Genomic DNA, 19,642 nt, shown 5'->3' with positions numbered 1-19,642 from the left:
TTATTATGAAAAAACTTTTCTAAAAATGTCAAATATTCGTACATGTATTTAAAAAGACAACATCTTTTAATGAGGTCCACAGACGGTTCTTGAACAGTTTCTTTAAAACTTAGTTCTACAAAAAACTTGACGATCTAAACGAAACCAAGTAAATGTTTCGGTAAAACTTGCTTATAGCAATATTCGTGAAAAAATTATTTTGATTCGATTTAACCCTCATCGTTTTTATTTCAAATCGCTAAACTTTGAGTTCTCACCTCTGTAATCAAATATAAGAAAAAAATTATGAAGTTGAGGTCAACATTCGGACTTGAGGCAGGGTATTGTTGAGAAAGTTGGTGTCGGTGGGCCTTAATAATGATAAGTTTTAAGTCAAGGGAAAATGATATGGACCTCACATGATATGGACCTCACCGTTAGCGTGAATTAAATATAATCGTGCTCGAAGCACTTACCATGTTTTGACTTTGAAAAAAAATGTAATTAATATATTTTTCTTATTGAATACATCATCGAAACAATGACCTAAATGTTTTTTCAATATTATGCATCGGATGTTTTTTATTTAATGTTCGAATTCGTAGGTGTAACAACTCAATAAGGTTTCATTATTTCTAATGCATATGAATATTAAAAAAAGAGATTAAGATAACAAAATAAAAATGAAAATAAAAAACCATTTGAAAGGCAGTAACCACTATCAAACATTGATTGATATGAGAGAAAAAAAATCAATAAATATTGCAAAATTCAAAACATTTTTATCTTTAACATTCATAATTCAAATGAAAAAAAGTATTACAAGTACCATTTTGAAAATGATATTCCCTCAAATCAAAGCATTAGCGGGTTTTTTCAAGGAGCATAGCATCTTTATATCCAAAAAGGAAAACGCTTGATTATTATGGCAGTATGACTAGACTTTAACTTGTACATGTGCTAAGATGCACAGAAATCGTTATCATTATCAAATTATATTAAATTTTATTTATTGTTGATGTTTGTTTTCTCGGAGTACCTTTGATTTTAGCAAGATGTAAGCAAGACCTACCTAGTCAAAAAAAAAATCTTGAAGCAATCCAATACTGAAACATCAAGTAATTGGCGCCTTTTATATTACAAAGTGATCACTGAATGGGCGTTATTTACTACAGTACTATACTCGTAAAACCGAGTTAAAATTGCCTGATTCCCTGCTATCTAAATTTTCAAGTATTGTTGACTTCCTTGAAACATAATGTCATATCTACATTGTATTATACAAATCATAATCGAAAGGGGGACTTCTAACAATCAGAATAAAATATCCCTGTTTTACAACAGTTACTGAAGTAACTGAATAAAGTCATTGAAAAACATTATTAAATACTATATAGTGATATAAACTCTATTCTAATACTATAACATACATACATATTTTTAACATGCATATATATAGAAGCAGAAGTCAGTGATGATAATCAAATTCTTCCTTCAAGTTGATTAAAGAGTCATAGAAACTTGCTTAGGAGCGGACAATGTTAGAGAATACTGTTTCGCTTTCACTTAAAGACAAAAGAATAACAACGCAATTGTGACAGAGGTTATACTATGTTAATTGTAAGAAAGTCTTTGGCTTAACAAAGTTAATATACAGTCAAATATACATGACAAATAAGGTCAACATGCATACACTAGAGTATTCTCTCAAATCCCCTGCCCCCTCCCCCAAAGAAAAAAACAAATAAACAAAAAACCACTTTCAGACTAAACATCCAAGAATAATTCAGAACACGTTTTATCTCAGGATCACATATCAGTGCATTGTACATGATTTACAATTTACAATGTATAAATAATGAATATTTACATATTATTAATTACCGTTGAACATTATGATATGCAAGCTTAACAAAAAGAAAATGATAACTAACAGTAAAAACAGGAAAATAGTAGAAAATAATCTAATTGTAAATACACATGTAAATTTGTATAACACGTTACACTGAAGCTATAGTCAATTCAGGGATAAACTGAACAATGAGCATCAATCTTATATGAATAACAAAGTCAAAAACTCTCCGCTATATTATGATTTAAATCATAATCTTCGACTGAAATACCTCCCTGACACTCAATGTGTTTTCATAGGAAAAAAAATATTATGCCATAATAAAAACATTACCTTCAGTTGTATTGTGAATTTATTAAAATCATCTGAACTTCTGTACCTTTTATTTCCACAATTTTCTCTTTTTTGGAACATTTCAGTTTTTCTCAATTTTGAACTTTCAAGAAATTTTAAATTTTTGTTTAAAAATAAATACAAGCAAAAATATTTTTAGAAAATGTCACCTCATAAATTTTGTTATAGGATATCATTTACGGTACAGGTAAATTCAACTAGAGGTGCAGTGTTAACCCTTCAGTTCTTTGGAACTTAAATCACATTATGTGCGATACATTTCAAATCCTATTATCAATCAAAGATTTATTATATTTTCAGACACGTATTTATCTTGTCTTTATACATTCACACATTCATGAAAAAAATGCTTAGAAGGACCCTTTTTTCATTAAAAAAAGACTATCAATAAAAAAACATTTGATACATAATTACTAGTCATATAAATCAGTACCCTTTAGTCTTGCATCATAAAAAACACCTAAAGTTGAAGAACAAATCCTCAAAAAGGCAGCACATTTCACTGACAACAATATTGCGAAAGAAAATGATATGCACCAATAAATGTCTAATGTTTACCATGGTCCTTTTTGAGGATACGGACAAGAACCCCCTCCAGCTGGAGGAGGGGCACTGGGGGCTCCAGGAGGGGGGCTAGCCCAGGATGGCATAGGTCCCTGATTTTGCGGGGGTGGTGGGTTTTGTCCGGGAGGTGGGTTTTGTCGGGGTGGTGGGTTTTGTGGGGCTTGACTCTGCCCAGGTAGAAGAACATCTGGTCTGGGTGGTTTGGGGGCAATCTTATTGGCTAGCATGTACTGTACCACTTGGTCAGGTATTTCAGCGAGGACCTCTTTGGCAAGAGCCGCCTGTGAGATCTGAGCATTGCCTCCATACTGTCCCCCCATGAAATCCCGGAAGGGCACAAACTGGCAAAAAAATATTAACACATTACGTATAAATACTACATGTACCCAAAGATTGACAAAAAGTTTTTACAAATGACAATTACAGTTTGTATATAAAGGTATGGACAGCAAACATCATTTTGATTTCCCTACAAATAAGATTTGCTTAAAGTGTGTTTGTTTATTTTACCTGCACAATATCTCTAGCAGCATATTTTCCATTTGAACACAGTCTCTTTTCATCCGCATCTAGTATGTTCATTGCTGAAAAGATATCAAATTAAAGTATAACTTATCAAATTAAAGTATAACTTTAGAAAAAAAGAATAATGCTTGACAATGTAAATCAGCCAAAAATAATAAATATTAAATAAAAATTAAAATGACCGTAAAAATTTCCTTCTACAATATAATGTGTTTGTGAGCAGACTCTGCACTTATTATATAAAATTCTGAGTGAATTACCTGTAAAATCGGCATTTCCAACACCAACAATGATGATTGACAGAGGCAAGTGAGATGCCTATAACAAAATGAAAGCATTGCAAAATTTAAGAAAAAGCACGGATGTGACATGAAACATTCACTGACATTGCAAGCACTGCCTGAAATGTGCGCTTACATTGACTATGGCATCAATGGTGTTCCTTGTATCTGTGATTTCTCCATCTGTCAGAATTAGCAGCACAAAGTAGTTGGTGCCATCTCTTATAGAGGACGCAAACCTGTCCAACGATAAATGCACATTCACCTTACATGGAAGCAACAGCAGACCAAAAAAAGTATGCACTTTTAGCGAACATACAAATACACTGCAATTTTAAAATACTGGTAAACATCCTTTTTGAAAAGAGACTTGGATTTTTAAAGCAGCTAAAAAATTAACAATTGATTCAGATATGCTTAATAAAATTGATAAAAAAAATCTAAAATTAATTTTTAAAATATTTTTTTCCCTTAAATATTGATCAATCTTAAAGTAGTAATTTATTAAGGCACACAAAAAATCAAATCAAGTCGGAATTTCATTTTCCATTTCATACCGTGATACATGATTTATTACAGGTGAGAAATTTGTAGGACCATAAAGTTGCACTCTTCTGATAGCATTCTGGTAAGCGTCTAAAATACCCGAGATTCCTTGAACATAGGGATTGGCAGCATTAAACGTCTGCAATTCAAAATATTTACATTTGAAAAATAATATAATATCTTCTTCTCATAGGAACCAGATAAAGAGCAAGATATTTGTTTCTGTGTGAACATATTCATGGGTCATGAAGTCATATCTACATTTACAGTAAAACACGCTTAAAACAAAGTCCCAGGGACACACAAATTTACTTTTATATAAGTGTAATTCATTTTATCCATTAAGTTTGCAACATGTAATAAAGTCTTGAGGAATGAAATTCACTTCGCTGTAAGCACCAATTCATTAAAGGCATGTTCGTTAAAACCATGTTCTACTGTATATACAAGAGGGAACCTTACCACAGGAAATTCATGTGACACAGAACCATCAGGTAACTTTGCTCCAAATCCCAACACCGGAAAGAGCTTGTCACTGTAAGAACAGAGAGAAAACTGTTAACATATGGAACACCATAGCTGCATTATGTGGTTATTTTACGAGAAGATGTTGCTTTATTATATTTGCTGTGGTTATTTCATGTGAAGATGGTGCTTTATTATACATGTATGAAGATGGTGCTTTTTTATATGATAGTGCTTTTTAATGTGAAGTTGCTTTTTTTATATGATGGTGCTTTTTAATGTGAAGGTGGTCACTCAAAACTTATTTTTGAAGACATTAACATTAACATTAATTATCAAAATCTATTATTTTTATCTTATATATATATATATATCTAGTTATTATAAGGTAGCTGTGGTGTTCCATATTAACATATCACAAGTGTCTGTGTATTATGCAATTTGCAATTTCCATTTTTAGTGGAATGTCGCTTCCACCAAGTACATCACCAAATGTAAAACATACATAAAGAAAAGTATTTAGCAGATTCAGAAATTTGCTAATTAATTCAAACCCAGGCTAACCAGTCTGGAGAATCATTTTTCTGCTTAATACAGTATATGCTAAATATAATATGTTACAGTGATATGTTATGTGTATTATTGCAAAAGACCATATTGAGAAGTAACAGTTGTTTTAACACATCATACCTATATATTACTTTCTTGAAGTATATGATGACTTGTTGATTAAGGACTTTATTTCCATGGATTTGGGGTGTTTCTATCTTAAACCTCCCCTCCCCACCCCACCCCCCTAAAAAAGAGGACATTTTCAATTACTGACTCCAAATTTTTGGGACAAGCAAAACTACAAATCTGATGAATGTGTACCATCCAATCTAAAAAATATCTTTATGTAAACAGACAACCTAATATCTTCCCGTTTTAGAGAATGACCTACCTATCGTAGTCCTGAATAATCTCCCCTACTGCCTGAATGGCCGCTATATACTGGTTGGGCTGGTAGGGGTTGATGTAATGCAATGAGTTGGGGGAGGAAGGGTTTCCATTGGATCCAGTAAAGTCTATTGCTACTGTGAAATTCAGCTGTGTACTACAAACAAAAAGAACAAGAAGAATATAACTCTTAAAACATCAAAACTCAGTCATAGTTCCTTTTTTTTTATCACTATTTATCATTAAACATTTGAACCTCGATATCTCAAATTCTGATATCTCGAACTAAATGGATATGTCAAAGTGATTTGTAAGTCCCAACCACTTATTTTATAAGTATATTCCCCTCAGTATCTTGAATATCTCAAAGTTTATAGACAGTCACATCTAGCTCGAGATAATGTTTTGAGTATTTTATTACATTTAATCATTATATTGTACATGTATATATATATGTATCTCAATACTAATTAAATGGTTACAGTATGCATAGAATGTTATCTTAATCATTTTGGTTTCTTTTATAACGTTATTATTTTCTGGTTGCACTTACCCGCCTTTCAAATAATCCAAAAATGATGGTTTTATTTCTTTTTTGACACTGAGTAAGTGAAGCTGAAAAACAAATATGAATGGATAGAACAAATGAAAAACAAACTACCGTTAGTCCTTTAAAATGTTATTCTTCTTGCCCAATAGAGCCGTTTTAACAAAAGCTTGAAATATGGGCAGTACGTGACAAACTCTGATTTGCGGGAGGTGGGGTCTAATCATGGTAAACTGTCCTGTCATTGGCTAATAGATACATGTATAAGTACATCTGAATGCAATGACTGTTGTATGACTTCATCCAGAAATGCATATTTTAGTTGAAACAGTGTCAATTTTACATAAAAGAGCAGATCTTTCCTAACTGGACAGTCTATGAATATTGATAAGCTTTTCTTACACTGTAGCAAATTAGAAGTCAGGAAGTAAATATTTGACACCTTGTTTTGATGGGCAAACTACCTGGTAAATAGTAACCTCCCATCAAATGTCCAAGCTCATGTTAAAAATGGCTTTAATAATCTGATATACATTCTTACACATGGGACAAAAATTCATTCAATAAATAGAGCTTGATGGTGATGGTCACTTTAAGACCATACATGCATTGATATTCTTGAGACAAAAGCTCTGTAATAGGATACCAAAAAATATTTCAATTTTTAAGAAAAATATTTCAATTTTTCCTTTACTAGATAGAAGTTTATACTAATAGATATCATATTTCAAATTTGCAGGAAGATCTGATGGGTAATTTGTAGCACCATCCAGCTTCCGTAAAATGAAATACAATTTACCTGTCCTGAATTTTTGTAGCTCTTCTTCTTAGCTCTTTTCTTTTGATTTATCAGCTGAAATAAATTCACATGTAGTAACAATAGAGTAGCCGATATGCATGCATATTCCATGCACATTACATAAAACAGATTTTAGTTTCACATCATCTCTCTTCATGTTTCAGTATTGTGCAATCACTCTCTTCATTTTTAATTGAAAATTCTATCATATGAATTTTGTGGAAGTTTTTTTTCTTTCTATTTTTTATGTAAAATATTGGAAAAAGACAACAGAACTACATTACATACACATAGTGATACATGTACATGTTCTGTGGTTTATAATGATTGTTTGCTCTGATCAGCAGGAGATTCTCCAAATAATGCAAAAATGTCCATTCTCAGTTATCTTACTCTCCAGATTGTATGGGCTCTGTAATCATGCCACAGTTTTTCAACATGTCTTACCTCAAAGCTTAGGTTTGGTTTTTCTGTTAGTTCCCTGACATTGGTAGTGCAGTCTCCAATAAAATCATGGCTGCTAAAGTGAAACAGAGATCCAATTATGTCAATTGTAAAACAGCAAGACCTAATTAACTTTTTACATGCTATGAGACTGTTTTTGAGAATGGAGAGTATTTATATGTTTGATGTGCATTAATAAAGATGCAAGTTGTTTGCAATGATGGATCATGGGTCTAATAAATTATGCATGCATGTACATTTAATTCATGAAATGTACACTCTGCACTCTGACTGTTAGTGATGGTTCATTTAGTTCACATTTAACTAAGAAAATGATATTAATAACAAATAATAAAATCACCTTCCATCACTGTCCCAGTCATAACATTCTATTTTCACAGTCCTACAAAAAAAAAAATCATCAAACATTCAGTACTATTTTTACGGACTAAAAATGCATTGGTATTATCATTATCTCTATACAGAAATTTATCCAATCTGGACTTCTCTATACACATGTCCCTATTTCTTAGCCTTACTTCAGGTTAAGAGGTACATGTACGGGTATGTACTTTTATTCCACACACACACAGTAAAGTAAAAGGCCATGCAAGTATACATACCTATCATAATCTCCACTGCACAATTTTGCGGCTGCTATCTGGAATGGTCGCCACGTTGGGTTGAGCGTATTTTTTATCACCTCTGTCTTGTGGACTGCTGTAAAACTGCAGGAAAAGGAACCTCACATATAAGTAAGTGCAAGGTCAAAAGTCAAACTTCAACTTTATCGTGTTGCCATGAACATTTATTGCATGCTTTTTATTTGAGTTACAATTTAGAGTCATTTGGTGAGAACTAGAAAATTATTAAACCTGTCCAGTAAATGTGTGTATTAGGTATGAATCGTAAGTGACTGTACCTTATCACTAAACGTTGAACCTTTTTTTTTTTTACATCTGAAGAAAAATGAAATTCTTCAATTAAAGAAAACATAAAAGAATTAGAAAAATTTCTTAGTACAAACCTGTTATCTTCATTAGCTTTATAGAAGATCAGGAAAGGATCAGATTTTCCTAGGAAATCTTTTTTATCTAATTTGGTCCCACTAAAGTGAAGAGTGAGGAGTTCCTGTAGGAAAAAAAACACCAATAGATTGTAAAAATTTAGGGGGAAAAAATGCAAATGATAATTATAATAGACACTAACATAAGATGCAATTCTATAGAAACAATTATCCTAGTAAACGTAAACCAATTTCACTTAGTAATTCTAAATTCTAACATGTCCAAAATTTATCCATATACATGCACTGGGGGTATGAATAGATAGATATGGAAAGAATATGTCCAGGGAAAGAATGTGTTTTGGCAAAAATATTTTCTCAATCATTGTACATATGTAGTCAAGCATTTTCATAACAATAAAAGTTTCATACCTTAGAAGAGCTCATTTCCTCGGCTCTTACTGAAATCAACAAAAAGAAAATTTCTTAAGCGCCTTCCAAATTAAGTGAAATGAACAAAATATCAAGGAAGCTTTTTTTACATCAAGAATTTGAAAGCTTAAATCATTGCCGGGGACTGAACATTCTGTACAGTACATGTTTCGTATAATGATCTAGGCATTTTTTAAAAATTTAACTCAGTTCTGCCTAATATCAACTTACCAATAATCTGTCCTTTTCCACTGGCACCCCTACAATTTTGAAGATCAAATTTCTTTACAGGTTAAAGAAGTTATAATTTCAGCTACATTATACATTTAGTACATCAATACTTTGTACATGTTGTACTAATGATAATTAATCACATCAAGATGATTAAAAATTGATAATATATACTGTCTGATTTAACTAACTGAAGCTTGGCATCCATTCTCCCACTAGAACCCCCTACTATTTCACCAAGAGTACATTCCAGTCTTCCCAGGAAATCCTGTAGATGAAAATGAATATGAATTTACAATGTACTTTCCTGTGAATTCTGTAAAAGATAACCAAATAAGCTGAATATCAGACTTTAAATCCTGCAAAGAAGAGGATCAAATTTTTTGACAGAGCGTAAATAAAAACTATTTCATAATTTTTACGTACATATATTTACATTTTCCAGTGTCTTTGCCTGTGATAACAGTGCAAATCGATTTTGTACATGTACTATAAAACCCAAATGACGTATAATTGTGGCGCAAGTTGGGTTTGCTTATTTATACTCAAATATTTAATCGTACATTGGCTTAAAATTATATAAGGAATAAGGAATCATTCTTTGAAAATTATGAGGTGATAATTTCGGCCTCAGGGCTTTATTTGCTTTGAACATGCCCTGACCAGAATTACATGTCTCACCTCATAATACTTAAAGTATGATTCCTTATTCTTTTTAAAGTACTTACATGAGATGAAAGAGCTTGCTTAGGAGAGTCTACATCATATCTGAAAAAATGATATCAAGACAACAATGCTAATTAAAGCTCATACTACAGATTTTTACATTATATACACTGTAAATGTAAACTGTAATTCATTATATCAATTTTATTAACTTTATAGAGTAAATAAAGAAAATAAATTCATACAAATTTAGAAGTCTATAGAAAGATATCCAATTTTTACCATTTTCTTTTAAAATAAAGGCTAATTGCCTAGAGATACCAAGGGGTTTTTGGCATAATGATTGTAATCTTATTCAGGCTTTATAATATATGGTTTATTTGAGTAATTTTCATTTACAAAATGGTTCTTGAATCATATAATGCATGCATGGTTATCTAAACCTCTGCCCTGACAAAGGTATTCGATTTCTGGGGTGCGTCTTTTTACCCCAATGAACCCCAATGATACCCCAATGAACCCCAATGATACCCCAATGAACCCCAATGATACCCCAATGAACCCCAATGAACTTTGAAATACCCAAATGATACTGAGTATGTTCATAATTGATACACTTAATGAATTTTATGTATCAACATGATACAGGATGGTACAGAAAAACTTTTAAGGGATTGTGTAGGAATTCATGAGATATTTCAAAATTTAACCCTTCAGCCCCTACCTTGAAACAGTTATAGAGTTATTGCCCTTATTGTACAAAAAAATTGTTTTCGCTATTTAGCAGTTATTGCCCCTGACTGTTTCTTTATTTTTTTTTAAAAACACTTAAAACTTTTGAACCTTTCATCGTAGGGTCATCAATCCTCTTTAAACTAAATGTTGACCTTTACCAGTCAATGTGACATAGAGGTCAAAAATCAAGGTCAAACAAAAAAAATTCCCATATTTAAGTTTTTTATTTGTTTCTACAAAGTTACGCAGAGAAAATGTTTTATTGATTATATTGCAACAAAACATAAAAAATGAGGTGGAAAGACCTCTAATTGTTCGAGAACAATTAGTCTACTAGTTCTTATTTGGGACAGTAATAAAAATTATAGATAAATTTGACCTTGGAACAAATTGTATATATCATCCATTTCAGTGTGGATTTTTTAAAACCCTGCCAGCTCCTCTAAATATTTAGCCATGGTTTGGATTTTTTATTTTGATTTTAAAGAATAGTTTTAAAAAATAGAATTAAGAAAACTTTCGGTCAAAAATGAACAAAAACAAAAAGGAAAAAATAACCCTTGATATTAATTATATACATGTACGGTGTTTATTCACACGCTTGCGCGGAAGATCTTTTAACTATGCACACATTTAGTTTTATTGCGATATTAATATTTCAAAGTTCATTAGGGTATTATTGGGGTTCATTGGGATATCGTTTGGTATCATAGGGGTATCATTGGGGTAACATTGGGGTATCATTGGGGTATCATTGGGGTTCATTGGGGTATCATTGGGGTATCATTGTGGTTCATTGGGGTATCATTGGGGTACATTGGGGTTCATTCGGGTAAAAAGACGCACCGGTTTTCTTTGGAATAAAGTTCAAGTATTCATGCAGAGAAAATTGATTTTACAGAAATCTGATAAATGAACATGTGTATTGTCGTCGAAATCCGAGTCTTTAGTGAAAGATCAATGGGGTGCGAACCATCCCGGATTCCAATAATCGATGACGCAAATTGCTTCCCAAAAAACGCCACCTGGCCTTTATTTGTGCGTCCGCTTGTTTCATGTTGATGTATGTTCGTTTAACATTTATGTCTGTTGGTTTTACTTTTTGTGTTTGATTTGTATTTAGATATCTTTGGTTGATTTTATGAACATTTATTTTGCAAAGAAAACTGTTGGTTTTGCACTTATGGTCATTGCGTGGACCCTGAGGTCCACGCAGAAAATATATAAGCGAGGTTAAACCGGATGCTATGGGGAAAATTCAGCCTGCGCATGTGCTAGCCTGGTTCCTGTGCGTAATGGGTAGCTCAGGGAACCAGGCTAGCACACGTTTATCTGAATCGGGATCGGGATTCCGTGCCATATGCACACATAAGTTCAAAGGCGCTGTAATTGTAAAGTGGTTGGTAAACAGTACAGAAACAAAGTATTCCTTTTAAAGAAATGATTGGCATGTGATATGAACTATCAGTATTATGAAATAAATTAATGTTATGCATCAAATAGCATAATTTGCAATGTTTTGTTGTTTTCCGAATACACATGTAACTTAACTGTACATTTATAGTAGGCGAGGCTAGAGAACTTCCCGATTAATTTTTTTTAAGCATTTAAGTATGATTGAATAATTATGTCGCTATAAAAGTTTAAATCTCAAGAAAAATGCATCAAAATATGAAATTTTAAATTTACACAAAGCTGTAACAAAGTAGTGCGAATCGTAATGTGTGCGCAAATAGTAGAATTCACCGAATGCCTGATACTATACATGCAAACTTCATTCATAGATAGATCATAATTATTTTAGAAGTATGAATCCTTTAAATTCTGAGATAAAAAGTCAGGGCTATACATACATGTATACGTAATACAACATACAAAAGTGGTTAAAAGCAGAGGGCTATAGTCGGTGGAATCTCTGATAATCTTAAGGCTTGAAATCACGTTTTCGTTGGAAACACATGCAAATGGTCCACGTATTGTAGTCCTTTTTTAAAGGACAGCAACTTGTTGATAATATTATTTTAGATTGCTGAATTTAGTTTATCGTTGATTTTGTAAAATTGTATTTTTTGCCCTTTCCGCTGCCCATATACGTCTTTACGAATAAATGATGAATGCAGAAAAAGGAAAGTTGAATGAGATAACCCCCTCTCTCCCCAATTGCTTTTTAATTTTGCTCCCCAATTGCTATAAATTCTTATCTAAAAAAATATAGAGAAATTTGACATTGAAACAAATTGAATATATCATCCATTTCAGTGTGGATTTTTTAAAACCCTGCCAGCTCCTCTAAATATTCAGCCATGGTTTGGATTTTTTATTTTAATTTTAAAGAATAGTTTAAAAATTTTTTTTTAGAAAACTTTCGGTCAAAAATGAACAAAAACAAAAAGGGAAAAAAAACCACCTTGATATTAATTATATACATGTACGGTGTTTATTCACACGCTTGCGCGGAAGATCTTTTAACTATGCACACATTTAGTTTCATTGGGGTATTAATATTTCAAAGTTCATTAGGGTATCATTGGGATATCATTTGGTATCATAGGGGTATCATTAGGTGTATTAGGGTATCATTGGGGTAACATTGGGGTTCATTGGGGTATCATTGGGGTTCATTGGGGTATCATTGGGGTTCAATGGGGTATCATTGGGGTTCATTGGGGTATCATTGGGGTATCATTGGGGTTCATTGGAGTTCATTGGGGTAAAAAGACGCACCGCGATTTCTGGGTATGTATGTGGTCTTTTCATTGAAACCTGTGTATGCTGGTATTCTTACACTTCAAATTTTAGTTTCTGGCTTTCTTCAAAGAAATAACTCATCACAAACTTGGTTACAAAGTCAGGATTTAGTGTGTCCTTTATCATCTCTGTTCTACCAAACTGTGAACCAAAAAAAATTAACTGTTTGTTAAACCACATCTAAAAAAGAAAAATATCAAGCACATACAGATGGTTTGGAATATGCAATCAAGACTGTTTAATTAACACAGTAATATTTTGTGGAGAGGACCAAAATAATTTAACATGTAAAAGCTATCTACATGTAGTCCTGTACCTGGCCACTACCCTTACCTCATGATAAGACCCAGATCTCACATCCTTGGTGAATAATACACACATAGGGTCGGATTTGGAGAATGTATCTTTGTCCTGAAGATTTCTGGTGAATGCAATAAAATAACAAACAAATTAGAACCATGATTGCTATTATCGATCCCTTGACATATTACGTTTACGAATACTATTATAAGATATTTACTAAAATTGCAGTGTTCATTTGAAATAGAAAAATAAAATTGTGTTCACACAACAACATTCATTTTATATGATAGCTGTGTATCGATATTTTCTTGCATGTCCAATACAATAAAAAGTGTGTTTTGCAAATTTAATAATAACATTAGTTGGTACTGGTTCTTCATTGATTTGTTTGTAAATGAAAATTAATATTGTTTTAACTTTCATAAAAATTATGTCCTTCCAACTCACTGACTGTTCATGCATTTAACCTCACACTAGTCACTTTGAAGATTTTTAAAATGAGAGAACCCTTTGGAAACTCCTGTCACTTTGAAATATCAGTTTGAACAATCATGACTCACCCACAATGACAGTGAACCTGAATGGATCTGTGTCGATGTATTACGAAATTACCAACATCTGAATCAGATGCAATATATTTTTCCATGTATTATAATACTGTGTATTATAATAATTCTGTTAACCAACTTTTATTCACATGCGAGAAATTTTTGCGAGGTGTGCGAGAGCCTCGTCGTAGCGATTATTTCTCGCCGCGATGTCGTCTAGTTATTATAAAAAACGGGTCTGGAAATGACTTGATCGTGAAATCTGGTTGTCCCGAAACACTCTTGCATGAGTAAATCATGAAATAAAGTCGTCACAAATAAAAGTGGGTTTACAGTACTTCTGAAAAATTAACATTTGGAGCAGTTCTATATGGGGGCAAGTCAAAACCCCTTGCATTGCCCCCTGAATTTCAACTGCTGACAAAACACCACAAAGAACATATTTGCAGTACATGTACATGACAGACTTCCTGCTTTAACACCCCCCCCTCCCCTCCCCATTATAATCTAGTAGTCTTTAGTAGTATCTATGGTGTTTTTACTACTTTTAATAATATGTTTTAGATACCTTTGAATTGTATCGAATTGTCTACATGTACCATATTATAACCGTTCTTAACAGGGTTGGCAAAAAAGCGGGAAATACTCATATTTCCCAGGACAGTGGGAAATACTGGTAAATCCCGGGAATTACTGGTATTTCCCGCGAAATACTGGGAAATAAAGTACAATTACATATTATAGTACTTCATACTTAGTCTTAATCAAATCTGTTGGGATGTAGACAATAGTACACCTTGTCAGCTATGACATTTGATTTTTAGAAGTTCTGACCGACCAGTTATGCATTTGTTATCCTTTTATGATTATTCCAAACATGGTTCATTCATACACCATTCTAATTTGTTTTTATTATATTTAAGACTTAAGTCAGGTATAGGAGCATCTATACAGTTATCATAAACATAAAATCAAAAGTTCCATTTTCTGTTATTTTGTGTGTGTGAAAATGGGCCAAGAAAATTATGAAAAATAAAGTGTGACTTGTGTCACTACCTCAGTATGCAACAAACTTGACAAGCCAATTAGCGCCACTCATAGTATATATCTCCCCAAAACAGGAGCACAAAACTGTCAAGAGTCAATAATTTATTAAAACAACATGTGTGGTTATTTAATTGTTACTTGTAACACCTACAGTAATTATAACAGTTTATTTTGTGCTTGAATTATAAATCTGTAAAACACTTAACTTGGGGTTCAAAAAGCTAGACTAATCTTTAGCAGCTATAGACTCTTTTGGAAGAGGTGATCTGGTGAATTTAAGATTCATAAACTGACAGTGAAATGGCAAAGTATGCTAAATTGTGTTTTGATGCTTATTGTTAATATCTTATATCCTAAACATACATTTTTCTTTGAGCAAATTAAAGAAATAAAGATTATAAATTTGTATTTCCCAGTATTTCCCAGTTTAGTGAAAATCTTTAGTATTTACCAGGACGGGAAATACCGGTATTTACCGTCGGTAATTCCCAGCACTGGTATTTCCCGGCCAACCCTGCTTCTTAAACATGACTGTGTTCGACATTATCAAAATATACAATCCTAGGAGTGCCAAACAAGTCCCCCCCCCCCCTTCCCCCACCCTCGGTGCTCATTCCCTGTTACAGATATCGGGTGGATGGAGACTGGAATCCTTAGTATTTCTGAACGTGTACACTTCTATAAAAATAATAACAACAACACTGACACAACTATGTATGATTGATGAGGACATGAAGATGGGAGTGTCGATTATGTTTCGGAGCCGGAGGAGGGTTTTCCCATATAGGCATACTGCATATATTACCTGCATGACACACTTATTTCTACTTGGGTGGAAGGGTTCACGGCTGACCCAGGCACAAATCCTTGAGCCATGGTGCGTCCTTTTTGAGCGTGCACTAATGTGGCGACACCAAACTGATTTACAAATGTACCAGTAGCAGTGATGTTTACACTTCTTCACTTCCGCTAAGATGTAAACATGATAAACCCCAAAACGAATACGGAGTGTTGACAGTTCCGGAAAATGAGGAAGAGGGAAGTTGAATTGTAAAACCCATCTTTCAGGAGTCGGCAATCTTATCAATAAATAATACCTAGAGTCAAAATAAGTAAGAAACCAGCCATGAGCTTCGCTCACGAAGTGCGTGAGTGCTTCATTTAAAGGGGCATGGTTACGATTTTGGTCAAAAATTATTTTTTCGATTTTAATGTTAATAATGCTTCAATAAGGCATTTTTAATAGGCAACCAAAATTTGAGTGTCATTTGTTGAGATATAAGCGAGTTACAGAGCTTACAATTCCTCTCTATGTAAACAAAGCTTTTGTTTACATTTTGAATGTTGAAGTGAAAATTTGGGTTTTAGACCTAAAATGAATATGTTAAATAAATTGTTAGGAACTGTTTATTTATCAAAATGCTTAAAATGAACAAGAATATAGACAAATCATCTTGAAAAAGATTTTTTTACTGGTATATTGAACATATGTAAACAAAAACAGGGCACGAGCCTTGTTTACATGATAACTGAGAATTGTGAGCCCTGTATCTTGCTTAAAACTCATCGACTGGCACCCAAATTTCATTTGATCATTAGAAATGCATTCATAAAGCATGATTGTAAATAATAAAAGCAGAAAAATAAAATTTGACCAAAATCGTGACCATGCCCCTTTAATTTGAGAATTGCTATGAAATATGAAAATTTAATTATATAACATAAATAAAATTGAAATTTGTTTATATAGATATTGAAAACAAAAATTGATATAGAGCGGGAAATCAATTGCTTAGAAATTTGAAATGGAGAGAGAAATTAATTGCTTAATAAAAATTAAATTATGCGCTTGTAGCATTGTAAATTTTGGGTTTTTAATGTGCATGATGTGCTTACAGTAAGTGAGCCAGTTTATCAATGAGAGGTACATGTATTAACTAAAGTTAATGTATTTTATTAACCGAAATTTGTCACAAAAATTGAATTTAACTGGTAAAATAAATGCTCATAAAGTTAAGATCTTTTAGATACGTTGTTATGAATTTCATTTTTTTAGAGAGAGAGAGAGAGAGAGAGAGAGAGAGAGAGAGAGAGAGAGAGAGAGAGAGAGAGAGAGAGAGAGAGAGAGAGAGAGAGAGAGAGAGAGAGAGCAAATATGTTGGTTACTAATACAATGTTTAAAAGAGTCCAATATACAGCGATATTCATTGAAAAATTATCAGATCAACTTTAGAAAAAGAAAACCCGAGGGTCATACAGTGAAACTTAATGATAAAAAGATAAGTGTTAGTGTGTTTTAAATTAGAACAACGAATACTTTTTGTTCTTAATTTGGATTCACTGACCGTTCCAAGCTTCAAGGTTCATGCTATTTGTATTTATGAAACTTGATATACGAAACGTTACACCTTTATTGCGAAAAGTCTTTCCATGGCAATACACAATTAATTGCCGATCAGTGCACGGTGGAGTTCGATTAACAATGGCGAGCGGTACTGTTCAAACAGATTCGACGGAACATTTCCCTGACGAAGAACCAATACCAGATTCCACACCTTCTAAAAAGGATGACGCCAATTCAGATGCAGAGAAACAGGACACATCGGTGTCCAGCCAAAATACCAGCAGTGAATCCACCCCTAGAAAAATTTCAAAGAACCTCAAGCCTTCGAACGGAATCGCCTCCAAACTGGGGTACACACCTGGAATCTCCCCCAGAGGAAGAGCTGGGCCGTCGGTGCGGAGTGGGGCTTATGCCTTTGGCAGTAAAGTTGCTTCTTCGTCATCGGAGTCAGCCACGCTTCCGTTCCTAATGGACAGTATATATACGGACACTGTTCTTGTTGTGGAAGGTAAACGGTTCTACATACACCGCTCGTTGCTAGGGTACGCGTCAGAATATTTTCAGAAACTGTTTGCTAACGCCCATGCTGCTTCGGGAGAGAAAGCTTTAAGGATGAAACCAGAAGTTGTCATCAAGGACAAAAGTTACAGCGACTTTTTGGAACTTCTAGCATTTTATCACCCGGGTGTTATACGGGATCTTACAGGTACATGTACATGTATATAAATGCATTTGTATTCTTTTCTTAAATCATATTTTGCTATTTCTCTCTTCTCGAACTCTCCCCTTCTCTCTCTCTCTCTCTCTCTCTCTCTCTCTCTCTCTCATGAAAAAAGCATATTATTTATGTAAATCACAATTAAATATTTCAATATTTTATAAGATACATATATTCTTCTTAGTCATATCTGTATTACAGATATTTACTTTGACAATCATGTGTAAATACATGTAATTGTTATGTCGATTTTTTCTATTTTATTTTGAAGAGAAAACGGCCGTTAGATTGCTGCCCATCGCTGAAGAATACGAAATGCTACCACTAAAGAAACGATGTGAAAGTGTCCTGGTGAATTATCTGAAGAAAAATTCTGCCATGTTTAGCACCGCGTCCAAAGGTCCTCCAACACAGCGATTTCGTCGCGACAATGCGCCAGATATTTTATTGAAATGCACAAAAGCGGCCGACAAGGGGAACTCTAAGGTTGTCTTGGAGCAGTGTCTGAAAGTATTTGCTAATCCGGACATTCCTTTGAAAGATCTGAAAACAAACCCTGAAATATCTGACCAGATTAAGGCTAAGATATTCGAGACACGCGTGGATACAACATCGAACAAATTATCTAAAGTTTTTGGTGAACTCGAGAAAGAAAAACACGAAAACCATATTCTGAAGAAGCAACTGAACGACAGATACCATATTATACAAAAAGCTGGAGTGCGCATGTCTATCATCACCTCAGATGATGACAAGGCACACCCTGTTCCTTCGTCAGTTCCGGTTCTGCACACTCATCATTATCACAGTCACCACCGACAGAAGTTAGATTCGGAGAGAGAGAAAAAACAAAAACCCCTGCCTTCAACGAAAAGAAATTTAAAACATTAACACTCGATCTACCGATGATTTATTAAATAATTTAATTGTAAATTATACCGTGTATACATGTACATATATGATACATGTAGTTGTATGTATACTAGACAGAAATGTTTTAAAATCTATGAAGATATTGCAATATTTAGATTCTTAATAGACAACCCAGTAAATTAAAAATTAACTATATGACAAGGGGGTTTCGGGAGGGGGGGGGGGGGGGCTTCCATATGAAAAAAATCTAATACATACACCGAAAAGATATAATTAGTTATGGGGCATTTATTTTTATTATGAAAAAAATCATACGAGTAACGTTCGTCAGGTGCCTGCGTACAAAAGGTGTTTGACTTTATCAAACTTTTGATCGAAAAGGAAAGATCTCAATATCATACGATACATTTTTTCTCTATGGCAGTTTTTTTCCTTCGTAAGTACAAAAATCTTTTCGACAAGTTTTATTTCTAAAATAGAAAATTAAATGAAAGATTATATGAACATCTCGTCATTTAAAACAATAATAATGTAGATATATGAGATCTTTTCCCGAAGTTACGAAATATACAATTATTCGCCTACTTGATTTCCGACTGGTAGATGGTATGGATCGACTTTCTGTAAATTACAGGAATTGTACTCTCTGTAACACTTGTAACTTAGCGGACGAATTTCCCCTATATTCTACAGTAA

At 33.3% G+C, this 19,642-nt stretch overlaps 1 protein-coding gene and 1 pseudogene across 2 annotated transcripts; one reads left to right on the top strand and one right to left on the bottom strand.

Annotated features, from left to right (window-relative positions):
- Positions 1-1,759: 1,759 nt before the first annotated feature.
- LOC128159340 (copine-8-like) lies at positions 1,760-16,062 on the bottom strand. 2 transcript variants are annotated; one of them, XM_052822398.1, is made up of 20 exons: positions 15,817-16,062; positions 13,447-13,534; positions 13,151-13,254; positions 9,693-9,732; positions 9,156-9,232; positions 8,965-8,993; positions 8,734-8,762; positions 8,323-8,426; positions 7,919-8,023; positions 7,657-7,698; positions 7,299-7,371; positions 6,852-6,905; positions 6,059-6,120; positions 5,510-5,662; positions 4,564-4,636; positions 4,113-4,240; positions 3,692-3,794; positions 3,535-3,592; positions 3,260-3,333; positions 1,760-3,090 (listed from the first exon to the last, which is right to left on the bottom strand). In XM_052822398.1, exons 1-20 carry the CDS (start codon positions 15,885-15,887, stop codon positions 2,740-2,742), a joined length of 1,818 nt encoding a protein of 605 aa, XP_052678358.1. In that variant the 5' UTR covers positions 15,888-16,062; the 3' UTR covers positions 1,760-2,739. The 2 variants fall into 2 exon arrangements, with proteins under 2 accessions (XP_052678358.1, XP_052678359.1); XM_052822399.1 differs by having other exon boundaries at positions 7,299-7,368; positions 15,817-16,059.
- A 1,379-nt stretch (positions 16,063-17,441) lies between these two features.
- LOC128160268 (uncharacterized) lies at positions 17,442-19,163 on the top strand (annotated as a pseudogene).
- Positions 19,164-19,642: the final 479 nt, after the last annotated feature.

The sequence above is a fragment of the Crassostrea angulata genome, chromosome 8 (assembly GCF_025612915.1).
Source record: "Crassostrea angulata isolate pt1a10 chromosome 8, ASM2561291v2, whole genome shotgun sequence".
Taxonomy (NCBI): domain Eukaryota; kingdom Metazoa; phylum Mollusca; class Bivalvia; order Ostreida; family Ostreidae; genus Magallana; species Magallana angulata.
Note: the sequence above shows the minus strand (reverse complement) of the source record. Positions and strands in the feature narration are given on the sequence as shown.

Excerpts from the sequence above, each read along its gene's own strand:
- LOC128159340 (XM_052822398.1), bottom strand. The coding sequence starts at position 15,887 with ATGGCTCAAGGATTTGTGCCTGGGTCAGCCGTGAACCCTTCCACCCAA. Across the intron at positions 6,906-7,298 it reads AACCAAACCTAAGCTTTGAG|CTGATAAATCAAAAGAAAAG; the intron begins GTAAGACATGTT and ends AATTTATTTCAG. Across the intron at positions 4,637-5,509 it reads ATTATTCAGGACTACGATAG|TGACAAGCTCTTTCCGGTGT; the intron begins GTAGGTCATTCT and ends CTGTTCTTACAG.